Below are 25,988 nucleotides of genomic sequence, written 5' to 3'. Positions count from 1 at the left end.
GAAGGAATTACATATTCAACGATATCACACTGTCATATGTCTATAATGTGCCTTACTTTTTTTGTACAGTATAAATAAATGAAACCGTAAAGCACATTTTTGAGACCTGGGATGTTTAATTATCTCAGTAGGCATTACCATCCAATCCTTTCATGACAGAATTAGGTCTTTCAGGCAACACGAAGGCAGGAAAAGCAAATAGATCTCATTCTAAGGGGGGATTCACACGAGCGTGTATTCGGTCCGTGCGGGCCGCGTGGTTTTCACGCGGCACGCATGGACCAATACAAGTCTATGGGGCAGTACAGACAGTCCGTGCTTTTTGCGCAGCGTTTGTCTGCTGCGCAAAAAGCGCGACAGGTTCAATAACTCTGCGTATTTCGCGCATCACGCACCCATTGAAGTCAATGGGTGCGTGAAAATCACGCGCACCACACGGAAGCACTTCCGAGGGACGAGCGTGATTCGCGCAACAGCAGTGAAAAGGATGAATGAAAACCGAAAAGCACCACGTGCTTTTCTGTTTCCGAACATCCAAACGGAGTGTCTTTGCGATTAGCGAAGCCGGACAAGCGTACCGAACTTCACCGGGTTCGGCCAAAGTCGTTTTGGCCGATCCCGGCAAAAAAATTATCGGTACGCGACGTCAGGAGATAGTCACTGTCCATGGTGCTGAAAGAGTTAAACTGTTTCAGCACCATGGACAGTGACTTGCGATCCCAAAATACATTAACCTGTAAAAAAAACCGAAGTTCTAACTTACCGATTACTCCTGTCTCCTTCCTGCAGTCCGACCTCCCGGGATGACACTTCAGTTCAAGTGACAGCTCCAGCCAATCACAGGCCAAGCACAGGCTGCAGCCAATCACAGGCTGCAGCGGTCACTTGGACTGCTGCGTCATCCAGGGAGGTGGGGCCCGATGTCAAGAGAGGCGCGTCACCAAGGACGCGTCACCAAGGACGCGTCACCAAGGCAACGGCCGGGAAGTTCTCGGTAAGTAGGAACTTTATCTTTTTTTTTTACAGGTTTTTCGCTGTTGTGTTCGGCATTCACTGTCGAGGGTGCTGAAAGATTTAGCTCTTTCAGCACCTTGGACAGTGACGGGCGTTGACAAGCCTCATCTCTATGATGCCGGCTGCGCGAAAATCACGCAGCCGCGCATCAGACACGCATGACACACGCAGCTGTCAAATGGTTTTTGCGCTCGCAAAACGCTGCGTTGTTTGCGCGCGCAAAAACGCAACGTTCGTGTGAATCTCCCCTAAAGGTGTCAATAGTCAGCAACATATGGTGGTGTGAGGCAAAGGAACAGCATACCAGCCATGAATCAGAGGACTCCCAAAGACAGGAACTATTGATTGGAACCAGGGGAGTCTCGGAACCAGGGGAGTCTCGGGTCCTTAATTTTCTGCAAAACTTGTATTAGAATACTGATCGTGCCACCTTTGACGTAAGTGAGAATCTAACTTTTGAGCCGCTGTAAAGAATAAATCAGAGATTTTTTGTATAGTATTACCAATAATAACATTTGAATAGGGGATTTTTACTTATGAAATCTATTTTAAAGTGGCTCCAAATGAGAAGCATCACCATTTGGATTAATGGTTACAACTTTTCTGAGAGCAAGCCAAAGCTGACGTAGACATTAGATATGTTATGAGGATCAACAGGATCCTCTGACAACCTAATGTGTAAAGCGTTTGCCAGGCAAAATTTAAAGAGCACCTCTTATCTTTCCGGACATGTCTGTTTGCCGAACTTGGACTTTCCATGAAAAAAATAAAGCTGTAGCATTTTTTATCAGAACTCTGTGCTGTGCCATTCCTCTGTTATTCCTCCTGGGAATTTGTCAATAAATTGACAACTGGGTGTTATCAGTTCTCTTGTCAAAGGGGTGTGTCCCTAAACACCCTGGCACTGACAGCACTGATTGGACAATGTCTGACTATCTAGGGACACACCCCCAACTAGTAACACCCAGTTGTCAATTTATTCATACACTTCAAGGTGGAATAACAGAGGAATGGCACAACACAGAGTTCTAAAAAAAAGATGCTCCACAATTTTTATATTATGGTGAATGCACATATTTACTAAAGGAGACATTTCAAGAGAGCTGACAGGTCCACTTTTATCACATATATTTGATTACTCTAGTCTGATGCTACAGTTTGCCCAAAAATATGTGGCGCCAGGGATACCAGTCATTAACCCACGCCTCTGTGGAATTAACACTCACATTTTTTTTTTTCAAATTCTTTTATTTTCCATTTCCAAAAACACAAATAAGATAGTGCAGACATAAGCAAAACAGACGTCGGCTCACAGGCTAGTATATGCAACTACAGTAAGTACGAGAAAAACAACCACAACCAGCTGAAAACATTATTGAAATAGACGTCTTATGCATCCTGAACCCCGCAGCCATGCATAATGACCCGTAAGAAAACAGGACAGAAAGAGAGAGGGAAGCAAAAGAGAAGGGGGGGGGGCAGAGGGAAAAAAGGAAGTGAAGAAAACTGACATAACCCACTAGGCCTAGAAATTACACTCAAGAGGCCATAATGGTCCTAAACTCCACAAAAGATTGAAATTTGATCCAGTGATGCCACGTTTTGAAGAATTTAGCATGAGTCCCTCTCATGGATGTCGTGAGATCCTCCATTCTCATAATCTTCTGGATCTTGCCGAACCACATGCCCACCGACGGAGGACCAGATTGTCTCCACAGCGCAGGAATGCACGCTCTAGCTGCATTCACCAGATGGTGAACAACTGAACGTCGGTACGTAGATAATGGAACATCACACAGATGGTGCAGGAAAAAGTCTGGAGAGTGCGGGAGGGGGAAATCCGTAAATTTGGAGGAGATGCGCCACACCTCCGACCAGAAATCTGTCAACTGCGGGCAATCCCAAAAGATGTGTAAAATTGTGCCCAATTGGTCTCCACATCTCCAACACAACGGTGAGACCGCGGGGATCATCGCATGCAATCTGGAAGGCACTCTATACCATCGCGACAAGATCTTCAATCCCGCCTCCTGAAATCTGCTAGCCATGCAGGATTTATGTGTCATGGTGAACAATCGATCATTATATTCCGCAGTAAATGCTATACCCAAGTCCCTCTTCCAGCTAAGCAAGTAGAAAGGTGTGGGAAGATTGGATGGAGAGATAAGTAGAGCATAAAGTCTGGACAGTGAGTTACGCAACGTGCCCGTGCTGGTGCAAAGAAGCTCGAAAGGGGAACTATCCTGCGTATATTCTGAGGGGTTAGGTAAGGACGCGAGAAAATGTCTCAACTGAAAGGAGTGAGGGTCCGTCAAAGACGCTAACTGTGGGCTAGTCATCCAAGTCCCACCCTGTAGAACATGAGCAGCATGTCCCTTACCTGCCCTCAACCAGTGCTGTAAGGCACCCCTATCCCGCCCCGGGGGGAATGCAGGATTGCCCAGGATAGGAAACAAGGGGGAGGGAGACGGGGGGAGATCTCTTTCCGGGGAAAGAGCCGGGATGCAACCACCAAGGTGGGTCCAATAGTGGGGTGTGTCCGCGCCGATAAAGGGACGTGTTTGCCCAACCAAGGCAGTACCTGCAAAGGGACAGCAAGAAAGGTCTGTTCCATTGACACCCACTGTTTAACCTCAGTATGTCTAAACCAGTCCAAAATTTGTGACAAGTGTGAGGCCTGATGGTAGGAAACAAAGTCCAGAAGACCAACACCGCCCTCACACCCAGCAGGAAAAAGCATGGAACGGGCTATAGGGGCTGGTTTCCCCACCCATATGTATATATGGAGCAAGGACAGCAGGGCTTGAAAGAAAGGGCAGGGGATGTGAACCGGCAGGGCCTGGAAGAGGTACAAAATCTGCCGTAAAATGTTCATTTTAAATATTGCACACCTACCAAACCAGGTAAAGGTGCCCGTCGTCCAGGAATCCAAAGTGATCTTTACACGTTGAAGGAGCGGAGGGTCGTTCACCGCATAAAGGCGAGACAGATCACTGGAAAGCCAGACCCCCAAAATATTTAAGCGAATGTGTAACCCATTTAAAGGAGAAGGACTCAGACAGATCGTCCACCAGATACTGTGGCAACGAGATATTGAGAGCCTCCGACTTCTGGTAATTAATCTTGAAGTTGGACAATTTCGAGTATCTACTCATCTCCACCATCAGATTGGGCAAGGAGATCCTGGGCGCGGTAAGAAAAAAGAGCAGGTCATCCGCGACCTTACTCCCAAAGATACACCCGCTATGTCAGGATTGGAGCGAATATGGCACAAAAAGGGCTCCAGGCATAAAATGAAAATTAAGGGGGACAAGGGACAACCTTGTCTTGTACCATTAGAAATAGCGAGTGGGGAGGAAAAATTACCATAAACCTTAACCCGGGCCGGCCGAGGGGAAATAGTAGAGGCTCGAAATCCATTGCATCATATGAGTGCCCAGTCCAATATGCCGCAAGGTGGCCAGCATAAAGTCCCAGTTGACCCTGTCAAAGGCCTTCTCCGCATCTGTGGACAGAAAGAACGTGGGCAGAGCCAAGGCAGCAGCTTGGTATATTAAATTAATTGACGTGTGGTATTATCCGAAGCTTCCCTAAGAGGCATGAAGCCCACCTGGACGTTATGTAAAACATTATGTAGCAGTGGCGTCATCCTATGGGCCAGAATCTTCGCAAATAGCTTTAGATCTACGTTTAACAAAGATATAGGACGATAATTTTGGCACATAGATGGGTCCTTCCCCTCTTTGGGTATCACCGTAATGTAGGCACTCAGCGTATCTGGAAGAAGGGAATTCCGCTCAGTAAGTGAGTTGAAGGCGTGTAGGAAATGGGGCGAGAGCAGGCCTTATGGTATTGCAAAGGTAGGCCATCAGGGCCCGGTGCCTTCCCCGCTGGCCAGTCCTCCAATGCCCACGACAGCTATAGCTTCCTGGGGGATACATTTCAACCCTGAGGACCGGAGATATGCCTCAATCCTCTCCATATGGCTCCCTCCATCCGGAGATGGAGAGGCCTGAGGAAAATTATAAAGAGAGTGGTAATGTAAAGGATCAGCCAGGCACAGCTTCGGGGTTAACTCCCATAGGTAATCAGTCTGCACCTGAATCTACGTCTCTGAGACTGACTCCATCTTCCACCACTCAGGATGGCAGGCTTAGGAGTGGGAGAGTGTATCGCAGCCTGGCCAGACGGAGCTAGCTCCCGCCCTCTGTCTATTTATACCTGCCTTTCCTGTTCCTCCTTTGCTTTTGATTCTTCTCGTGTGGTTTCCTGGCCCAGCTACAGCTCCTAACTATTTGATCCTGCTCCATACTGACCCTGGCTTACTGACTACTCTCCTGCTCTGCGTTTGGTACCTCGTGCTCTCCTGGTTTGACTTGGCTCGTTCACCACTCTGGTTGCTCACGGTGTTGCCGTGGGCAACTGCCCCTTTCCCTTTGCTTTGTATTCTCTTGTATGTTTGTCTCGTGCACTTACTGAGCGTAGGGACCGCCGCCCAGTTGTACCCCGTCGCCTAGGGCGGGTCGTTGCAAGTAGGCAGGGACAGAGTGGCGGGTAGATTAGGGCTCACTTGTTCGTTTCCCTACCCCCGTCGTTACATAATCACAAGCCCATACCTAGTCTACCCTGGTCCCTGACACCACTATGGACCCCCTTGAGACCCTGGCTCTGAAAATGCAGGGTCTCTCCCTACAGGTCCAGGCCCTGGCTCAGAGGGTCAACCAGCCTGATGCCACCTTGGTAGTTCCCCTCACCTCACCTCTTGAACCCCACCTCAAGTTGCCCGACCAGTTCTCAGGGGACCGGAGGGCTTTTCTCTCCTTTCGGGAGAGTTGTAGGCTTTACTTTCGCTTAAAGCCTCATTCCTCAGGTTCTGAGAGCCAGCGGGTGGGTATAATTATGTCCCGGCTCCAGGAAGGGCCCCAAGAGTGGGCCTTCTCCTTGGCTCCTGACGCCCCTGAACTTTCCACCGTTGATCGTTTCTTTTCTGCTCTCGGACTCATTTATGACGAGACTGACAGGACTGCCTTTGCCGAGAGTCAGCTGGTGCGTGACCTTACGTCAGGGCAAGAGACCTGTTGAGGAGTATTGTTCTGACTTTAGGAAGTGGTGCGTAGCTTCTCGGTGGAATGACCCTGCCTTAAGGTGCCAGTTTAGGTTGGGATGGTCGAATGCCCTGAAAGACCTGCTAGTTAGCTATCCCTCTTCTGACTCCCTAGACCAGGTTATGGCTTTAGCGGTACGACTTGACCGACGTCTCAGGGAACGACAACGTGAACATTTATGTGTTTCCTCCTCCGACTCCCCCATGATGCCTCCCGAGGTTCCGTTGCTTCGTTCCTCCCCGGAAGACTCAGAGGTACCTATGCAACTCGGGGCCTCCGTGCCCCCCCAACAACGTAGAGATTTCCGCAGGAAGAATGGTCTCTGCTTCTACTGTGGGGATGACAAGCATCTTACCTGCAAACGCTGATGCTGCTGCAGAATCAACTGTAGCCTCTGGTGCCGATGTGTCCTCGCTCGTCTGACACGATGCAGGACCTGGGGAAGTGACGTCACAGCGTGATCTGCCAGAAGCTGGGCGTTCTGAAGAGAAGTGGATGATACTTCTCGTCAGAACGCCCAGCTAGTAAAAGAAGTAAAAACGCCCCGATGTATGCACATAATACACGCCCAATTGTACTTTTACTTTTCAACACGCCCAGTTGAACTTTTACAAGCCTCATTTGCATAAATACAAAAATGGTCATAACTTGGCCAAAAATGCTCGTTTTTTAAAAATAAAAACGTTACTGTAATCTACATTGCAGCGCCTATCTGCTGCAATAGCAGATAGGGGTTGCAAAATCTGGTGACAGAGCCTCTTTTAGTCTCAGATCCCATTTTTCAAATCTGACATATTTCACTTTATGTGGTAATAACGTCGGAATGCTTAAACCTATCCAAGCGATTCTGAGATTGTTTTCTCGTGATACATTGGGCTTCATGTTCCTGGTAAAATGTGGTCGATATATTCAGTGTTTATTGGTGAAAAATTGCAAAATTTAGAGAAAATTGTGAAAAAATTGCATTTTTCAGAATTTAAATGCATCTGCTTGTAAAACAGATGGTTATACCACCATAAATAGTTACTAGTTCACATTTCCCATAGGTCTACTTTAGATTGGCATCGTTTTTTGAACATTCTTTTATTTTTCTTGGACGTTACAAGGCTTAGAACATAAACATCAATTTATCATATTTTTAAGAAAATTTCAAAAGCCTTTTTTTTAAGGTACCTCTTCAGTTCTGAAGTGGCTTTGAGGGGCCTATGTATTAGAAACCCTGATAAAACACCCCATTTTAAAAACTAGACCCATCAAAGTATTCAAAACAGCATTTAGAAAGTTTTTTAACCCTTCAGGCATTTCACAAGAATTAAAGCAAAGTGGAGGTGAAATTTGCAAATTTAATTTTTCTTGCTGAATTTCAATTTTATTCTAATTTTTTTCTGTAACACAGAAGGTTTTACCAGAGAAACACTACTAAATATGTATTGTCCAGATTCTGCAGTTTTTAGAAATGTCCCACATGTGGCTCTACTGCGCTCGTGGAATAAAACACAAGCCCTAGAAGCAAAGAAGCACCTAGTGCATTTTGAGGCCTCTTTTTTATTAGAATATATTTTAGGCAGCATGCCAGGTTTGAAGAGGTGTTGAGGTGCCAAAACAGTAGGAATCCCCCAATAGTAACCCCATTTTGGAAACTGCACCCCTCAAGGAATTCATTTATGGTTGTTGTTACCATTTTGACCTCACAGTTTTTTCACAGCACCTATTTGAATTGGGTTGTGAAATTAAAAAAATGTCATTTTTTCCAATAAGATGTCATTTGTGATCAAAATTTCTTATTTTCACAGGGAACAAAATACCCCATTTTGTTGCCCAATTTGTCCTTAGTGCGGCAATACCCCATTTGTGGTGATAAACTGCCGTTTGGGCCCATGGGAGGGCTCAGAAGGAAAGGAGCGCTATGTGTTTGTTGGAGTCAAGATTTTGCTGGATTGGTTTTCAGGTGCCATGTCGCATTTGCAGAGCCCCAGAGGTATCAAAGCAGTGGAAACCCACCAGAAGTGACCCCATTTTGGAAACTACACCCTTCAAGGAATTCAAATATGGTTGTTGTCACAATTTTGACCTCACAGTTTTTTCACAGCACCTATTTGAATTGGGTTGTGAAATAAAAAAAATTTCATTTTTTCCAATAAGATGTCATTTGTGATCAAAATTTCTTATTTTCACAGGGAACAAAATTCCCATTTTGTTGCCCAATTTGTCCTTAGTGCGGCAATACCCCATTTGTGGTGATAAACTGCCGTTTGGGCCCATGGGAGGGCTCAGAAGGAAAGGAGCGCTATGTGTTTGTTGGAGTCAAGATTTTGCTGGATTGGTTTTCAGGTGCCATGTCGCATTTGCAGAGCCCCAGAGGTATCAAAGCAGTGGAAACCCACCAGAAGTGACCCCATTTTGGAAACTACACCCCTCAAGGAATTCAAATATGGTTGTTGTCACAATTTTGACCTCACAGTTTTTTCACAGCACCTATTTGAATTGGGCTGTGAAATGAAAAAAATGTCATTTTTTCCAATAAGATGTCATTTTTTATCAAAATTTCTTATTTTCACAGGGAACAAAATGCCCCATTTTGTTGCCCAATTTCTCCTGAGTGCAGCAATACCCCATTTGTGGCGATAAACTGCCGTTTATGCCCATGGTAGGCCTCAGAAGGGAAGGAGCGCTGTGTTCTTTGGAGTGCAGATTTTGCTGGATTGGTTTTCGGGGGCCACGTCGCATTTGCAGATCCCCAGAGGTATCAAAGCAATAGAAACCCACCAGAAGTGACCCCATTTTCGAATCTGCACCCCTCAAGGAATTCATTTATGGGTAATGTGACCATTTAGACACCATAGTTTCTTCACAGAACTTATTTGAATTGGGCTGGGAATTAAAAAAAAATTATATTTTTTCCAATAATATGTTGTTTTAGCTCAAAAATTCTTATTTTCGCAAGAAATAAAATACTACATTTTGTTGCACAATTTGTCCGGAGTGCGGCAATACCCCATTTGTGTTGATAAACTGCCGTTTGGGCCCATGGGAAGGCTCAGAAGGAAAGGAGCGCTATTTGTTCTTTGGAGTCCAGATTTTGCTGGATTGGTTTTCGGGTGCCATGTCGCATTTGCAGAGCCCCAGAGGTATCAAAGCAATGGAAACCCACCAGAAGTGACCCCATTTTGAAAACTGCACCCCTCAAGGAATTCATTTATAGGTGTTGTGACCATTTTGACCACATAGTTTTTTCACAGAACTTATTTGAATTGGGCTGGGAATTAAAACAAAATAATTTTTTTCAAATAATATGTAGTTTTGGCTGAAAATTTCTTATTCTCACAAGAAATAAAATACCCCATTCTGTTGCGCAATTTGTCCTGAGTGCAGCAATACCCCATTTGTGGTGATAAACTGCCGTTTGGGCCCATGGGAGGGCTCAGAACAAAAGGACCACCATTTGGCCTACTGGGGATTTTCTGGTGCAAAGTCATGTATGCAGAAGCCCCTGAGGTACCAGAACAGTTGAAACTCGAAAGAAGTGACCCCGTTTTAAAAACTATACCCCTTAAGGCATTCATCTAGAGGTGTAGTGAGCATTTTGACCGGAGACATACACCCCATAAACTGTAATGTGGGTTCTCACGGGTATGACAATACCCTACATGTGGCTGTTATTAGCTGCCTGGGCACGCAGCAGGGCTCAGAAGGGAAAGATGAGGGGGATAAGCTGTGCAGAGTACATCAGGGTAAGTAAAATTGGGGTAAATTATAAACCAAGGGATGTATGATAAATTTTAAAACACTTTTATACAGAGCTCTGGTTTTCGGGACACGCGTCACATTGGTATATTGTGTCCTCCCTTATCCCCCTCTTATAGCAGACTTTGCACCTCTTTTGACTTTTTCCCTTCTTGCCAGTTTGGGGAACTTCTCCTGGAAAGTGTTGCCCTGGTACGATGCGTGTGGCCCCGCTTCCAGAAGTACTGGGTGTCCCCCTTCTTGGTCCCTAAAGATTAGGTTCTTGATAATCACCTCTTGAAATTCCAGGAAAGTTCCTGTCTGGACTGTACATCGATGTAGAACGTACACATTGTACAAAGCCATCGGTATGATGTGCACGGCCGGCTTCTTATACCACACCACATGGCACTGTAGGGCTTCAGGACTTGATCTGACAAGGCCACCCCTCCCATGTACCTATTGTAGTCCAGGATGCAGTCTGGTGTGGGGGTCTCTGTACTGGTACCTCGTACTGGTACATGGGTACTGGTGTGACAACACTCTTGTCTTGTACTTGACACACAATATGTTGCTGCTAGAATGTGCCCTGCTCTCACCCCTTCTTGTTTGCCCAAGCAGAGTCTTAGGGAGGCCTCTCAGATTTCTTCTAGCAGTGCCGCATGCCTTCTGGAAGCGAGGCAGTTGAAGAGTGGGACGCTGGTATAAAAATTATCCAGGTAGAGGCAGTTGAAGAGTGGGACGCTGGTATAAAAATTATCCAGGTAGAGGTGGTAACCCCGATCCAGCAGTGGGTGCACCAAATCCCACACAATTTTTGCATTAACTCCCAGTAAGGGGGGTCATTCTGGGGACTGAATACTGGTGTCCTTCCCTTCATAACTCCTAAATCTGTAGGTATACCCTGATGCACTCTCACACAGCTTATACATCTTCACGCCATACCTTGCCCTCTTACCCGGCAGGTACTCGCAGAATTGAACCCTCCCTTTAAAATCTACCAAGGACTCATCAATAGAAATACACTTCTCGGGGTGTATGATTGGGAAAACCGGGCACTGAAACGGTCTAATAGGGGTCTCCGTTTATACAAACGGTCAAAACTGGGGTCATCTCGGGGTGGGCACGGCTCATTATCAGTATAATGTAAGAAGCGAAGTATTGCCTAATTTATTTATTTTTTTAGGTTCAAGTTCAGTTTTGAAGTTGCTTTGAGGGGCCTATATATTAGAAACCCCTATGAAACACCCCATTTTAGAAACTAGACCCCTCAAAGTATTCACAACAGCATTTAGAAAGTTTATGAACCCTTTTGGTGTTTCACATGAATTTAGAGCAAAGTAGAGGTGAAATGTACATATTTTTTTTTGTCAGAAAATCCTCTTTATACCATTTTCTTTATAACACAAAAGGTTTTATCAGAGAAACGCAACTCAATATTTATTGCCCAGATTCTGCAGTTTTAAGAAATATCCCACATGTGGCCCTAGTGCAGTAATGGACTGAAGCACCGGCCTCCGAAGCAAAGGAGCACCTAGAGGATTTTGAGCCCTCCTTTTTATTAGGCACCATGTCCGGTTTGAAGAGGTCTTGTGGTGCCAAAACAGTGGAAAACCCCCAAAAGTGACCCCATTTTGGAAACTACACCCCTTGAGGAATTCATTGTAGTTTTCTTGGGGTGCATGCGGCTTTTTGATCAGTTTTTATTCTATTTTTAGGTGGCGTGGTGACTAAAAAACAGCAATTCTACTATTGTTTTTTTATTCTAGTTTTTTTTACAGCGTTCACCGTGCGCTATAAATTACATATTCACTTTATTCTGCGTGGCGATACGATTACGGCGATACCAGATGTTTATAGTTTTTTTATGTCTTATGGCGTTTGCACAATAAAATAGTTTTTGTAAAAAATCATTCACTTTTTGTGTTACCTTATTCTTAGAGCCAGAACTTTTTTATTTTTCCATCAATAAAGCCGTGCGAGGACTTATTTTTTGCGTAACGAACTGTAGTTTCGATCAGTACCATTTTTAGGTACATGCGACTTTTAGATCTCTTTTTATTCCATTTTTTGGGAGGTGAAGTGACCAAACAATTGTGATTCTGGTACGGTTTATTATTATTTTCTTTTACGGCGTTCACCGCGCGGGATAAATAACGAAATAATTTTGTAGTTCAGGCCGTTACGGACGCGGCGATACCAATTATGTATAGTTTATTTGTTTGTTTATATATTTTTATTAATAATAAAGGACTGATAAGGGAAAAGGGGGGATTTTTACTTTTATTACTTTTAAAACTTTTATTTTCTTATTTTTACACTTCTTTTTTTAACTTTTTTTTTACTTTATTACTTTGTCCCATTAGGGGACTTGAGGGCAGGAGGCCCTGATCGCAATTCTAATACACTGCACTACATGCGTAGTGCAGTGTATTAGAGCTGTCAGCTACTCACTGACAGCAAGCATAGTGGGTCCTGACTTCGTCAGGACCCACTAGGCTTCCGTCGGTGGCATAGCCGGACGCCATTGTTTGGTGTTTGGTTGCCATCGTTACCATCGCCAGTCGCTATCGTGTAGCAGGCCGGCGATGGTAGCTTAACCCCTAAAAAGCCGTGATCACTATTGAACACGGCTTTTAAGGGGTTAATCAGCGGGGACACAGCGATCGGTCCCCGCTGTAGGAGCTGTGACAGCCTGCTGTACGAGACGAAAAGGCCGTTACTCCCGCAACGTAATAGTCCGTCACTGAGCGCTAACGATACAGTTAGCGCGACGGATTATTACGCCGCTGAGCGCGAAGGGGTTAAGCAAGTGAAATACAGCTCGATCGGGTTGAGATCTGGTGATTGACTTGGCCATTGCAGAATATTTCACTTCTTTGCCTTAAAGGGAACCTGTCACCAGAATTTCACCTATTGAACTTTACTTACCCCTAACTGGCCGCTGCTTTCAAAAGTTCATTACCGTTATCCCCGCTCCTAAACTCCTCCTCCGACTGTAAATACCGGTCTGCAAGCATTTTGCGCCTTTTATCGTAATAGGACATCAATGCACAAGCGTGGGATTTTGTGTGCTGGGGGAAGGCGAGGAGCTGTCAATCAAAAGTAAAGAGGCGGAGCAAACTCGGAAAGACTTGAGGACTTTTATAACGAAGATTTGACTCTTTTCAAATGAAGATATGACCCTTTTATGCTCATTAGCATACGGTGTGGGAACCCTAAAAAACGGAATACTAAAGCTGCAGAGCCGACTAAGAAGACAATTATAGGTTATATAGAAATTATTTTTCACCCACTACCACCAAGTATTGCTGGTTTAATAGGTGAAATGATGGTGACAGGTTTCCTTTAAAGAGGCTCTGTCACCAGATTTTGCAGCCCCTATCTGCTATTGCAGCAGATAGGCGCTGCAATGTAGATTACAGTAACGTTTTTATTTTTAAAAAACGAGCATTTTTGGCCAAGTTATGACCATTTTTGTAGTTATGCAAATGAGGCTTGCAAAAGTCCAAGTGGGTGTGTTTAAAGTAAAAGTACAACTGGGCGTGTATTATGTGCGTACATCGGGGCGTGTTTAATACTTTTACTAGCTGGGCGCTCTGAAGAGAAGTAACATCCACTTCTCTTCACAACGCCCAGCTTCTGGCAGTGCAGATCTGTGACGTCACTCACAGGTCCTGCATCGTGTCGGCACCAGAGGCTACAGTGGATTCTGCAGCAGCATCAGCATTTGCAGGTAAGTAGCTACATCGACTTACCTGCAAACACCGATGCTGCTGCAGAATCATCTGTAGCCTCTGGTGCCGACACGATGCAGGACCTGTGAGTGACGTCACAGCGTGATCTCTGGAGAACACGCTGTCTGCACTGCCAGAAGCTGGGCGTTCTGAAGAGAAGTGGATGATACTTCTATACACAACGCCCAGCTAGTAAAAGTAGTAAACACGCCCCGATGTACGCACATAATACACGCCCAGTTGTACTTTTACTTTTCAACACGCCCAGTTGTACTTTTGCAAGCCTCATTTGCATAAATACGAAAATGGTCATAACTTGGCCAAAAATGCTCGTTTTTTAAAAATAAAAACGTTACTGTAATCTACATTGCAGCGCCTATCTGCTCCAATAGCAGATAGGGGCTGCAAAATCTGGTGACAGAGCCGCTTTAAAGAAAACTCCTGGGTTGCTTTCGCAGTATGTTTTGGTTCATTGTCCATCTGTACTGTGAAGCGACGTCCAATCAACCTTGCTGCATTTGGTTGAATCTGAGCAGAAAGTAAATCCCTGAACACTTCAGAATTCATCCGGCTGCTTCTGTCTTCAGTTACATCATCAATAAACACTAGTGACCCAGTGCCTTTGGCAGCCATGCATGCCCATGCCATCACACTGCCTCCACCATGTTTTACAGACGATGTGGTGTGCTCTGGATCATGAACTATTCAAGGCCTTCTCCATACTTTCTTCCTCCCATCATTTTGGTACAGGTTGATATTAGTTTCATGCTGTTCCAGAACGGGGCGGCTTCTTTAGATGTTGTTTGGCAAAGTCTAATCTGGCCTTTCTATTTTTTAGGCGGATTAATGGTTTGCACCTTGTGGTGAACCCTCTGTATTTGCTCACATGAAGTCTTCTCTTTATGGTAGACTTAGATACTGATACACCTACTTCCAGGAGAGTGTTCTTCACTTGGGTAGATGTTGTGAAGGGGTTTTTCTTCACCATGGAAAGGATTCTGGGATCATCACCACTGTTGCCTTCCATGGACGTCCAGGGCTTTTAGAGTTCACGAGATCACCAGTGCGCTCTTTTTTTCAAGAATGTACCAAACTGTTGATTTGGCCACTCCTAACATTTGTGCTATCTCTCTGATGGATTTCTTCATTTTTTTAGCCTTACGATGATCTGTTTCACTTGCATTGAGAGCTCATTTGACCTCATGTTGTGGGTTCACAGCAACAGCTTCCAAATGCAAATGCCACACCTGGAATCGACTTCAGACCTTTTACCTGCTTAATTGATGATGCATTAACAAGGGAATAGCCCATGCAGCCCATAAATAGCTTTTGAGATAATTGACCAATTACCTTTGGTCCCTTGAAAAAGAGACAGCTACATATTAAAGAGCTGTAATTCCTAAACTCTTCCTCAAATTAGGATTTGAATACCCTCAAATTAAAACTCAGAGTCTGCACTTTAACCCCATATTGATTATATAACTGTATATTCAATATGCTTTGGTAAACAGCTAAAATGCCAAAACTTGTGTCACTGTCCAAATAATTTTGGACCTAATTATACATGCTTCTGCTGACCCTGTGTTTGGCCTTTGAATAGGCCTCACCTGCCACCACCATGCATGTGTCTAAAATGGAAATTTGCAGCCTGACACCAGCGGTGCACTCTGATTCTTGACGTTATTTGCGGCACATACCCTGAGATGTGTTACAGATAGATGATAGATAGATAGATAGATAGATAGATAGATAGATAGATAGATAGATAGATAGATAGATAGATAGATAGATAGATAGATTTCATATGTGCATGAATACAGGAATTTTTTCAAAAAGTGGCACACAGATACAACAGGTCAGACCTGGTTTAGAGTGTGGCACTATTAATCGGGATGTCCAGGATTATAACATGTAGTATAAAATATATCACTGTATTATGACCTAGTATAGTAAAAGAAGACGAACCGAGCAATACCCACTTATTATGTACTGACGTATCCCTCTCTGGTAATGGACATCTCCCATGGATTCCAGACCTAAACAATGTTTATTTACATCTCCATCCAGAGTGAAGAACCCGTGTAGATGTGGGACATAGAAGGGTATATTTGCCAACGCAATGATGCCAGTTATCCAGTGCAATTGCATTGAAAATAAAGGTGTTCATGTTGAACACCATATTTATCTACTTTGCTCTGACACCTATGATGTTCATTATTGTTGGAAAAAAGGATGTGTGGCTTCGAAGTCACATCCTATGCGACCGATTTGCAAAGGTTTACCCGCTGGTGTGTAGAAAAGTGGCAATGGTGTGTCGTCTTAGTACATAGGTGGCACGCATAGAACGCAATAATTACTTGCATTAGTAAGACTGCCCCCTTGTACATCAGTAAATCATTTCTTTTGTGGCTTGCCGTATATATTAAACTTTATATACTGGAACCTGGACAACCCCTTTAACAGCTGATGTTACTGTAGACATCAATCATGAGGTAAGAGATCTTTAAATGGGTTATGTGGGGGGCAAAAAGTATTTGCACAGTCTTCCTTCATGACGACGCGACTCTTTGCTATGTGGCCGGCCCCGCTGTACTCTATGTAATTGATAAAGGAGTAGTACATCGATTACATAGAGTACAGCGGGTCGGTCACATGACGAAGAGTCGTGTCATCATGAATGAAGACTGTGCAACTAGACTACTGGTCCCCGCCAGCGCTATATAAATCTATTACAATCTCATAATCAGTGCGACGGGGGACCGGTATGAATATGAGCGAGTGTACTTATATGCTGCATTGAGTACACTGCTAATACTTTTCGCTCCCCACATAACCCCTTTAAGGCCACAATCACATAATGCAGTTTTGGTGCAGTTTTTGGCACAGTTTTGTTTTTTAGCCACAGGAGTAGACACAAAAAAAAGGAGACATATCAGTCTTCTCTTTAAACCTTTCTTGCCTTTAAATTCTGGCTTTGGCTGAAAAAAACAGAGCCAAAAACTGCATGAAAACTGCTCTGTGTGATGCTGGCCTGAATGAATGTGTAAATCTGTGGACAAAATAAAGGAGATTAAATCTGACATTTCCACTTGCTTCACACTTGTGATGTCAAACGTGGGTCACATGACTGCTTATCCACGTGGGAGCAGCACCAATGGCGAGATGCCCATATGGTGAGAGTAATGCAGTGGCAGGGCATGCAGTGAGCCGGGCTGCAGGAGGGGGGCATAGAGTGCAGCTCTGACAGCACTGAGTGCATGGCACTGCGTCTTTAAGGTGCACTGTCTAGATGTGTGCATGACTGGGAGCCCCTCCCTCCTCTTCCTCACTGGAAAGAGCAGCTCTCAGAGAATGATCTGCAAACCTGCCAGGGTGGGCTGCCCGTCTGCTTTGTGTGCTCCGTGCAAATAGGAGCTGGCCTGATGCACTGCAGCCCTGCTCTCCCCGAGAAGTGACCAGGAGCCCAGAGAAGCCTCGCCACCTCCATCACTGGCAGCAGCACAGCAAAAACACCAGCAGTCCAGCGAGGAGGGAGCAAATCAGTGCATTTCCTCTGCAACCCCCCCCCCCTTTCCCATGCCTGGCTGAGGAGAGCCTGACAAAGACAGAGCTGGGGGGAGACTGAGTGCTGCTTGCTTGAACCCCAATATAAAGCTGGAGAATGGCTGATCGCAGCCTGGACAGTGTGTCCCTTCCCCTGGAGGTGAGAGCCAGGCTGGCAGAACTGGAGCTGGAGCTGTCTGAAGGTAAAAAGCCCCTCCATCCGCTTACGTACCCCCTGATCTTAGGATGACTGCAGCTTTCCCTCCCATGTTACTGCAGTTCCCTCCATAGCATCCATCCTCTGTTGCTGGGAAGGGAGTGCTTAACCCGTTATGTGCCCCAGGGCAGAGGTGCCGGGGCTCTCCAGAGCTCCTCATGTTATCTGCGGATGAAATGCTTATAAAGAAGCTTAGGTCTCCATGCCCATTAACCCCTTCAGCGCTCCGATTAGCTAGGAGCCGTGTGGAATGAGCTCTGTGGCGTTCCATCCTGGCGACGGTGGGGTTAACCCAGCGGATTAGCTGCTGTCAACCAGGGCCGGATCCCTCTACTTGTTGGGATGATGATGAGGCGTGTAAAGGGTTAATGCCACTGTCATGCTGAGCTCCCCCGTGCAGGGGCAGTGTGCCAGGGGTGATAGATGGGCTCTGTGGTGCTGGAATAATATAAGGGTTTTTGTGCAGGGAGGGTGCTGCTCCTCTGCCAGCAGCTGGGTTGCATTTGTTGAAGTGTTGCATTTAGACTGGCATGTCAGGGTTGTGGCGATAGTAAACGTGGAAAATATTCATACCTCACATCCTACATGTCCTAAAAATATCATTTACAGCAAGCACAATGTCACCAGGCTCCACTCTGCCCAGCACCCACATGCCCTCTGTGTCTTGGCTTTAATGCCAAGCAGACATTATGTATGATTGTTTCAGTATTGTGTCCCTTTTTTTTTTATTCCAGGGGATGGGGTATTTAGTGCAATGTTGTTTTTTATGTGTGTGATTCTGAATTGGGCAGCAAAAGGTGGAAAAATATTTGTCACTTATCCTTTGTTTCCCGATGCCCTTATTTGCCTTAGTAAATTGGCATTAATCCCTTTCCCCTCCTCCTTGATATCCAATAAAACAGATAAAAATCTCCATAAATAACTGAAAAATATCAAAATCCCAAAATAATTTTCTCTTGTGAAGTCACATTTGTTTACTGTCTGGAATCAATCTCAATTACAACATTCCATGTCTAACGCAAAGGAGCGAAAGTATTGCTGGCATCACCATGGCAACCCTGCTTGCAGCATCCCCATTTAGAGAGAAGCCATCTTTAAATAGTCCAACGCCAACCTGTTTAGGTTTATACTTGACTGTGCCCTTTTTATTTTCCAGACTATAGATTTTGAAGAGATTTTATGTGAATATTATGTTTATTTTACGTTATATATTATAGATTAAAATGACCCCCCCCCCCCTAGATTATACAGATTATGTATGGACGGTGAGGGCATTGTATGGAGATTATTAGAAATTATAGGATACATTCAACGATTGTTAATTCATGGGACTGTAGTCTAAATATTCAGCGTTTTCCTTGGGGTTTGGTCATGAGAGAGAGAAATATCCACCATGTTTGTTTTTTTGTTTTTTTCACAGGGATTATTTTCCTATGTCACAATTCTAATGTCATTTCATATTCAGGGGCCGATTGTGCTGGTCACCAAATACATAATTTTGCCATGCCTTTACAGCAGGAAAGTGGATTAGATCTCCGTGGCAGCATGTGCTACAAAATCACACGGCTTTATGAGGATGGTTTCTTATCACGGTTTTAATTTTGATGCCAAATTGTATGCCAGATTAATTGCAAATGTTTTTGGTCACCTCAATTTGGGAATTATCAGGTCTTACTATACGTAACAATTTAATTTCCCCTAAAAGACACTTGTAAATAGAAGTCCTTGAGTTGTCCTCTTCTGTCATGTTGTTATAAATTATCTTTAGTTGTTTTTTAGTGATATCTGTTTCGGTCAATGGCTGCCAATGTTGTTGCCCTTACAGTTTCGCTGGAGTTATGACCCAGCTTTGGCATGGTAGATCTGCCTCGTTATGCGGTAATAAATCCATGTCTCCCAAATTGCTGTATAATAAGATGGATTTATGGTTCTAAAGTCAGAGAAAGCTGTAATAGCGGCTATACTAGTTGTTGGCCAACTCCAAGAAATCAAAATTCAGCTGTGTTGAGAACTGTTCTTGTTCTATCACTGATCTTCTATGTATTATGGTCCTGACCTACTGTAGCTGGATCCGGGGAGCTAAGTTACAGAAGCTTTGGAACGATCATTTTGTCACTAAGTTACCCAGGCATCTTAGAAATGCATCCCCCCTGCTGCCCTCTCTATCTGTTGCTTATTCTGTTATGTTTTCTATATAATTCAGTACAGCCTGGGAGTAAAATGTTAGGTAAAAAAATGAGCGATACAGTATTCTGAGGGACATCTCCACATTATATTTATTAGCAATGACTAGGTCCATGTTAAGACATTTCAGAAAAGAAGAAGACAAGGACTCGGGGACTGATCTGATTTTAATTTGTGGGGAGAAATGCTGTGTAATATAAAATTTTATACAATACGACGTAGGCAGTTATTTAATTTTTCCTATATAAAGAGGTGGATAGTTTAGCTTTTATATTACTTATCTGCGTCTCGGGTTCCGCTGTTCTGCTCCGTCATAGGAAAACGACAAGAATACAGAAAGCGCCGGATTCGCCAAACAATGGCAGCCGACAGAATCCATTCTCTTTAATGGGTTCCGACAGGTTTCCGTCATATTGCTGGATAAAATAGCGCAGCGTGCTGCCCTATCTTGTCTGTCGAGAACAATTGGTTCATAAAAACATATATTATTTAAGTCTGCCCTCTGTATTTTATAACAGATAGTGAAACAAAGGGTGGTCTTACACGGCCCAACGAGCACCGATCAACGAGACCGCTCGATGATCGGCGCTCGTTTTCTCCTTTCACAAGGAGCTATGGATGGGGACCAGCACTCGTTAAAATGATTGCTCTTCCTCATACATTTCTATCATGTGGGCAGCACATCTCCCTGTTTACACAGGAAGACGTGCTGCCGACAATGATAATATATTCGACATTTAAAACGATACAATCAGCCGATGAACGAGCGTTTGCTCGTTCATTGGCTGATCGTTGCCCTGTTTACACAGGCCAATGATCGGGAACAAGCATTCTGTGAACGTTCGTTTGCCTAAAATTTGGCCCTTATGCAAAAGATTGCTTATGTCAAAATGTACCTGATATATGGAGAATTGAAAAGAAAATGTACCTCCTATATTTGCAAAGTCATTGGCTTCTATCCAGTCAAAGGCTTTATTCTTATGAATGCTTTTTAGGCCTCAAAATGGCTGCTCCCATTGTATACAGGTGTGGAGTGCTGAATGCAGGTTAGAGGATAAGACTCGCTCACATACACTGTGTTGTATTATCTGCTATCTGTGCAAACATATTATGTCACCTTCCATTTGCTATCTGGTGTATGTTATGAACTGTCATGGGCAAAGTTCTAGGGCGGAAGAGTTTGGATTGATAAGTCGTCTTGTCACTTGGACAGAATTTTTCTTTCCATATCAGATGCCAGTAGCCAAAACATTGTCAGGCCTTATATTTACAATACGGAAAAGGCTGCGGCCTGTACCATGGTTTATGATGAGATACAAGAAATCGTTGTTGCGTACTGTACAGAAATGCATAGAGATTTAGATCCACCTTTGTCTATAAAGCAGGAACATGAGGTATTGGGTGGTGTTTGTTTGAGAGCTTCTTTATCCTGTTCTCTGCCTGTGACTTGGGGGAAAAAACACTGATCTGATGATTTTCTGTACTAAACTAGAACAGTACTGGCCTAGTGGGGTTAATAAGTAAAATATAGAGTTGTTCAAAACTCTCCTTAGCTGCTATTTTCTTGGAGAGAATTCGTCATTGGTGGTTTCCTTCTGTCTGGGAATTTACTCAATAATGAGATGAATGCTGGTGGTCTAGCTGCTGGAACCCCCCATGATCAGCTGTTTTCGCTGGGGAAACCTGCAGCGATGTTCCAGTGAAAATTTAATAGTACACAGTGTCTTGGGGGCCTTCTATGATGATATGTCCTACAAACACTATCCTGAGTGAACAACCCCTATATAACCTGTTAGAACCTATGGACATCAAAGTGGGGCATGCCCCACTTGGATTCCCCTCTATAAGCCAGAATGGAGAGCTGCTCTCTGAGTGACTCTCGGTCTAGCTGACCCGGCCCGTCATGCATTAAATAGATAGCTACTCATTTGAATGGCCGGTGTATAATGCTACAATGAAATTTATAGCTAGATGCGGTTAGAGAAGCTGATGGCCTCACCGACTTCTATTTCAAAATCTTCTATTCGTGAGACAACCCCTTCAAGTTACACAAAAGTTCCCAAGTTATAAGTTTATTTTGCATCCCCTATAGTGTCAAGAATCCCTGTGGTCAATCATTTTTAACTTCTAATATGAGAACGAAGTGGTTTTGAATCTGTCGTATACAGTTTCTTGTTAGTAGATATGCACATTCTTCTATGTCTTTATGAATAGTATGGTTTCCTGGAAAGCTTCAAATAGATCCCTTGTCCGCTGTTGTAATTTCCAATTCACAATTTTTGAGACGCTGGAAAAGAAGCGCACTAGGAATTCCTCTGGAATTCCTCCAGGGGGGGTGCTCTCTACTGGAGGGGTTGATGCTATCTACATAGGGGGTGCTATCCAACAGGAGGGGTGGTCAGAGGGAGCACCTGATGTCACTGTCCATATATGGACAGTGACATCAAGGGCTTTCCCAAAACAGGAGTCCCCGGCCAGAGATCTTGTGATGCTTTGGCTGGGGACTCCATTGTGGAAAGCCCGACATCGCTGTCCATATATTGACAGTAATGTCAAGGGCTTCCCCAGGCTCAGCACTCTTAAGTACCGATGTGTCCATGGAGTCTTCGGCCCTTACAAGGATTGATTCCTGAAAAACGGCCGGTAAAATCTGATCCATGCAGTTCTATGGGAGCCGTCTGGCGGTGAAAACGGCCAAAAATAGGACACGTCCTATTTTTGGACGGACAGTATTCACGTGCCATTGAAAAAAAGCAAAATGGCCATGCGAATACACCCATAGAACTTCATTGCTCTGAAAACGGCTATGTGATGGCTATTAAAATAATGTCCGTCACACGGCCGTTTTTCACTGTCGTGTGAATGTAGCCTAACTAGACCAATTTGCTGTTGAGGAGTCTGAGATAGCGGGGGACAAACCCTGTGTTGTAATGGCAGCCATATTCATTGTTACCCAGCTTTAAAGGGTAACTAAACGTTCAACAAACTTCTGACATGTCAGAAGTTTTGATTTGAATCGCTTAAACGAAGCTGCAGAAGTGCTCGTGTGAGCGCTGGGCTGCTTAGTTTCTGTTCGGCTTTTTTCGGAAAGCCGATTGAGACAATATACTGCTACATCGATTTCTGGAAAAAGACGAACAGAAACAAAGCGGCGGGGTTCTCCGTGGTCGGATCCCCACCAATCAAAACTTTTGACATGTCGCTATGACATGTCAGAAGTTTCTTGAACGTTTAGTTACCCTTTAAAAGAAACCAAATATAATTTGCTCAAAATTTTAAAGGAATTGTCTGGTTTAGAAAAAAACTTGTTCAAATATCTTGGGATATTAGAAGGGGATTTTCCATTCAGAACCATCATTTATTAGGCAGAGCAACTACAAAGAGCATCTCTTCCTCTGGAGGACATGGCATGTCCACAGCCCATTGATTTTAATGGGCATTGTGTAATGTTTTATTTTTCCTTTGGTGGCACTGCAGGTAAATAGAGCGCTCCGTTCTCCCACGGAGTACAGGTGACTGCTAAAGGTCCCAGCAGCAGGACACCCTGTTATAATCTTAAAGTCAGGGGGACCTTCTAATAAAAAGAGGCTACAAAGCAGACAACCCGTTTAAGTTACACATTGTTTTCTACTATGTTAAATGATCAACTTGAGAGATACACTTGTATCCAGTGCACAGATAGATACAACAATAAATATTTTTCGAAGTTTTCTAAAAATTTGTACACAAGCTACAAAATATGTTTATTTCATGTAACGTATCCATCTTTATTATATATGTAACAAATCCGGCCCTGAGTGGAACTAACAAAAAGTGTTATAAAATATATTTACCGGTGATCTGAATGAGTTAAAACAAAAGAAAACATGGACATGAACCAGTTATTTGTAGTACAATATGAGGCTTTGACTACTTAGGGGCCTCTCTGGGTGACGGGTCTTCACCATCAGAACTGTGTGAGAGGCTTAGGTTTAGAGGATCATCAGCTGTCAATGATGTGTCCAAGAAGCAGGTTTCTTTGTAGCACAAGTTAAGTTAGATCTTAGAATAATACTCAGCTCAACTTTTAAATCGTGTCCAATCCAGGGAAGAAGCTGAAAACCGACCTCTGTTATGTAGAAAGTTTCTATTCAAACATTTGACTTTGACCTAACTCCCCCTTCTCCGACCATAAAGAGGCACTCTGACCCTCTAAGTCATAAGGATTCTGTTTGCTCTAAGGAAGAATAGAAATCTAGTTTACATTTTGATGTTTTTTTTCCCCCTACTATAACCGTCTTGAAGGGCTCTCTGCCAAGAAGATGAATTCAGCTCATGCCATCATCGTCATCCGCGAGGAGGAGCATAAGACGGTGACTTTGTATTCTTTATTTAACACATAAAAGGGTGGGGAGTGCAGATCTTGGCCTGCGGTCAAAATATCTCCACTTTTTTTTTTATTTTGTCTCATGACTTCTTGTGATGTCAACATTTTAGTTTGAGTGGAGAATCTCCTATTGCTAAAAGGGGTTTCACCACAGACAACCCCTTTGGTATGGGAACTACTGCGAAGAAGGAAACAACGTAGCGCTCTTATTTTGGGTGGAAAATGATGCAATGATAAATCTTTTGCACTGTATTGTCTGATCTATTTGCATTGTTTCTTTCATGATTGATACATTGGCCCTAGTGTGTGATCATTACCTTTTGGCCTCTGCTGCATTTGTCCGTAGTCACTTTATATAGACACCACTGCTGGATCTCTGTGTTTTCTGTATAGGCCTCATAGCTTTTAGTGATTTTCATTTTTTTTGTATTGTGTTTTTCTCTGCTTTGCCCATTTGTCATCTCCTTGAAGGACCTTGCTCTTCAGCCACCAATGACGCTGTCTCTCCCTGATAATGCGGACAGAATATAAAGAGGGCGTATGACTGTCATTCAGCTGCTGAGGGTCCGTGTGAGTTCATGTTACACAGGAACTTCACAAAGACATTGGCTTGATTGAGTTTCACTGCTAGAACTTTTTATATGGGCAAACATTAGTAGCACATGTGTCTTTAGGCAAAATAAATGAGATATTTGGTACTCAAGGCACAATTTAGTTTGTTTTTTTCCTGTGATTTAAAGAGGACCTGTCGCCTCTTCCGACACGTCTGTTTTCGTAAATACATGCATTCCCTATGCTATAACACATTTCGAGCATCTTTACTGCATTGTGATGTTCTGCTGTTATTCCTCCTGGAAATGTAGGAATAAATTGACTACTGGGTGTTACTATTTCCCTTTGACAATAGAATGTGTCCCTACACATTCTGATACTGCCAGAACGGATTATACAGCGTCAAATTGTGTAGGTACACGCCACATTGACAAGAGCAACGATTAACACCCACTTGTCAATTTATTCATTTATTGCCAGGAGGAACAGAGGAGAGGCAAAATGCAGAGTTCTAAGAAAATATGTTTACAGAATTGTTATTGTATGGTGAATGCTTTCATGAAAACATACATGTCAGGAGCGCTGACATGTCCTATTTAAGGCTTCGTTCGCTTCTGCATTGTTCATTTCCGTTTTTCTGTTATGTCAGAGGAACAGAAAAACTGAAATAAATGTTTAATTCAAACTACCCATTGATTTCAATGAGTTTCGTTATAGCATCAGTTGGGCTGAGTAAGACTGTTCCGCCGGGTTTCCGTTTATTTGACTGCAGCAATTGCGTCTGGTGCGCTATTTTTTTTCTGTCCAAAATGACAAACTTTACCGAGAGGAGCTTATTGTTTTTTGATTTTTTTTTAACATTGAAGTCCATGGATGAAGAATACAAACAGATATACTTTCTGAGTGTATCCGTTATGCATTACATTTAATGCATATTCGCAGAATGAAATGACACAAAAAAATACTGAAAGAACGGATCTGTTAAAAACTGAGCATAACTGATGCCAAACTGGACACAGAAGGTAAAGTGTCAGTTTTGTTGACGGATCCTGAAAACACATCTCAAAAATAATATTTTGCGTTCCGTTGCTTTTAGTTAGGCATCTGTTAGGCTCTGTTCACATCTGTGTCGGAGACTCTGTTAGGGGTCGTCATCGCGCATCCAGCAGAAATAATCGGAAACAATAGAGAGCATGCTGCGCTATTGTTTCCGATTAAACCACAGACTCCCCGACGGAACCCATTAAAGTCAATGGGTTCTGTTGGTCGCCTATGGTGTCCGTGCTACAACGGAACCGTCGCTTCCAATATTCCCTTGTTCTGCTGCTCTGATGGAGCAGAACAACGGAATAACCCGACGCAGGTGTGAAGCCATACTTATCGTTTTAATTTTTTTTAAATATTGATGGATCCACTAAAGCAAAAGGCACAAAATCACATCTAGGATCGCATGCAAGTTTTTCTAGTGAAGTCACTGCTATAGGCCGTTACTTTACACATCTGCCGGGAAGACCCTGTCAAATAGACATTTCTGCCATGACTCTTCC

At 43.7% G+C, this 25,988-nt stretch overlaps 1 protein-coding gene across 7 annotated transcripts in view; it reads left to right on the top strand.

The window, feature by feature from the left end:
* Positions 1–25,988, top strand: part of DIP2C (disco interacting protein 2 homolog C) — a 443,314-nt gene that overhangs the window by 28,596 nt on the left and 388,730 nt on the right. For 6 of the 7 annotated variants that reach the window (XM_075827421.1, XM_075827417.1, XM_075827415.1 and 3 more), the window contains exon 1: positions 16,800–17,325. The exons of the other annotated variant lie outside the window; for it this stretch is intronic. In XM_075827421.1, the coding sequence (XP_075683536.1) occupies positions 17,241–17,325 (85 nt within the window). In that variant the 5' untranslated portion in view covers positions 16,800–17,240. Of the gene's footprint in view, positions 1–16,799; positions 17,326–25,988 lie in introns of those variants that run through there. 7 annotated transcript variants of the gene reach the window in all.

The sequence above is a fragment of the Rhinoderma darwinii genome, chromosome 5, assembly GCF_050947455.1.
Source record: "Rhinoderma darwinii isolate aRhiDar2 chromosome 5, aRhiDar2.hap1, whole genome shotgun sequence".
Taxonomy (NCBI): domain Eukaryota; kingdom Metazoa; phylum Chordata; class Amphibia; order Anura; family Rhinodermatidae; genus Rhinoderma; species Rhinoderma darwinii.
The sequence above is the reverse complement of the archived record's forward strand: the minus strand, read 5'-3'. Positions and strand labels throughout refer to the sequence as shown.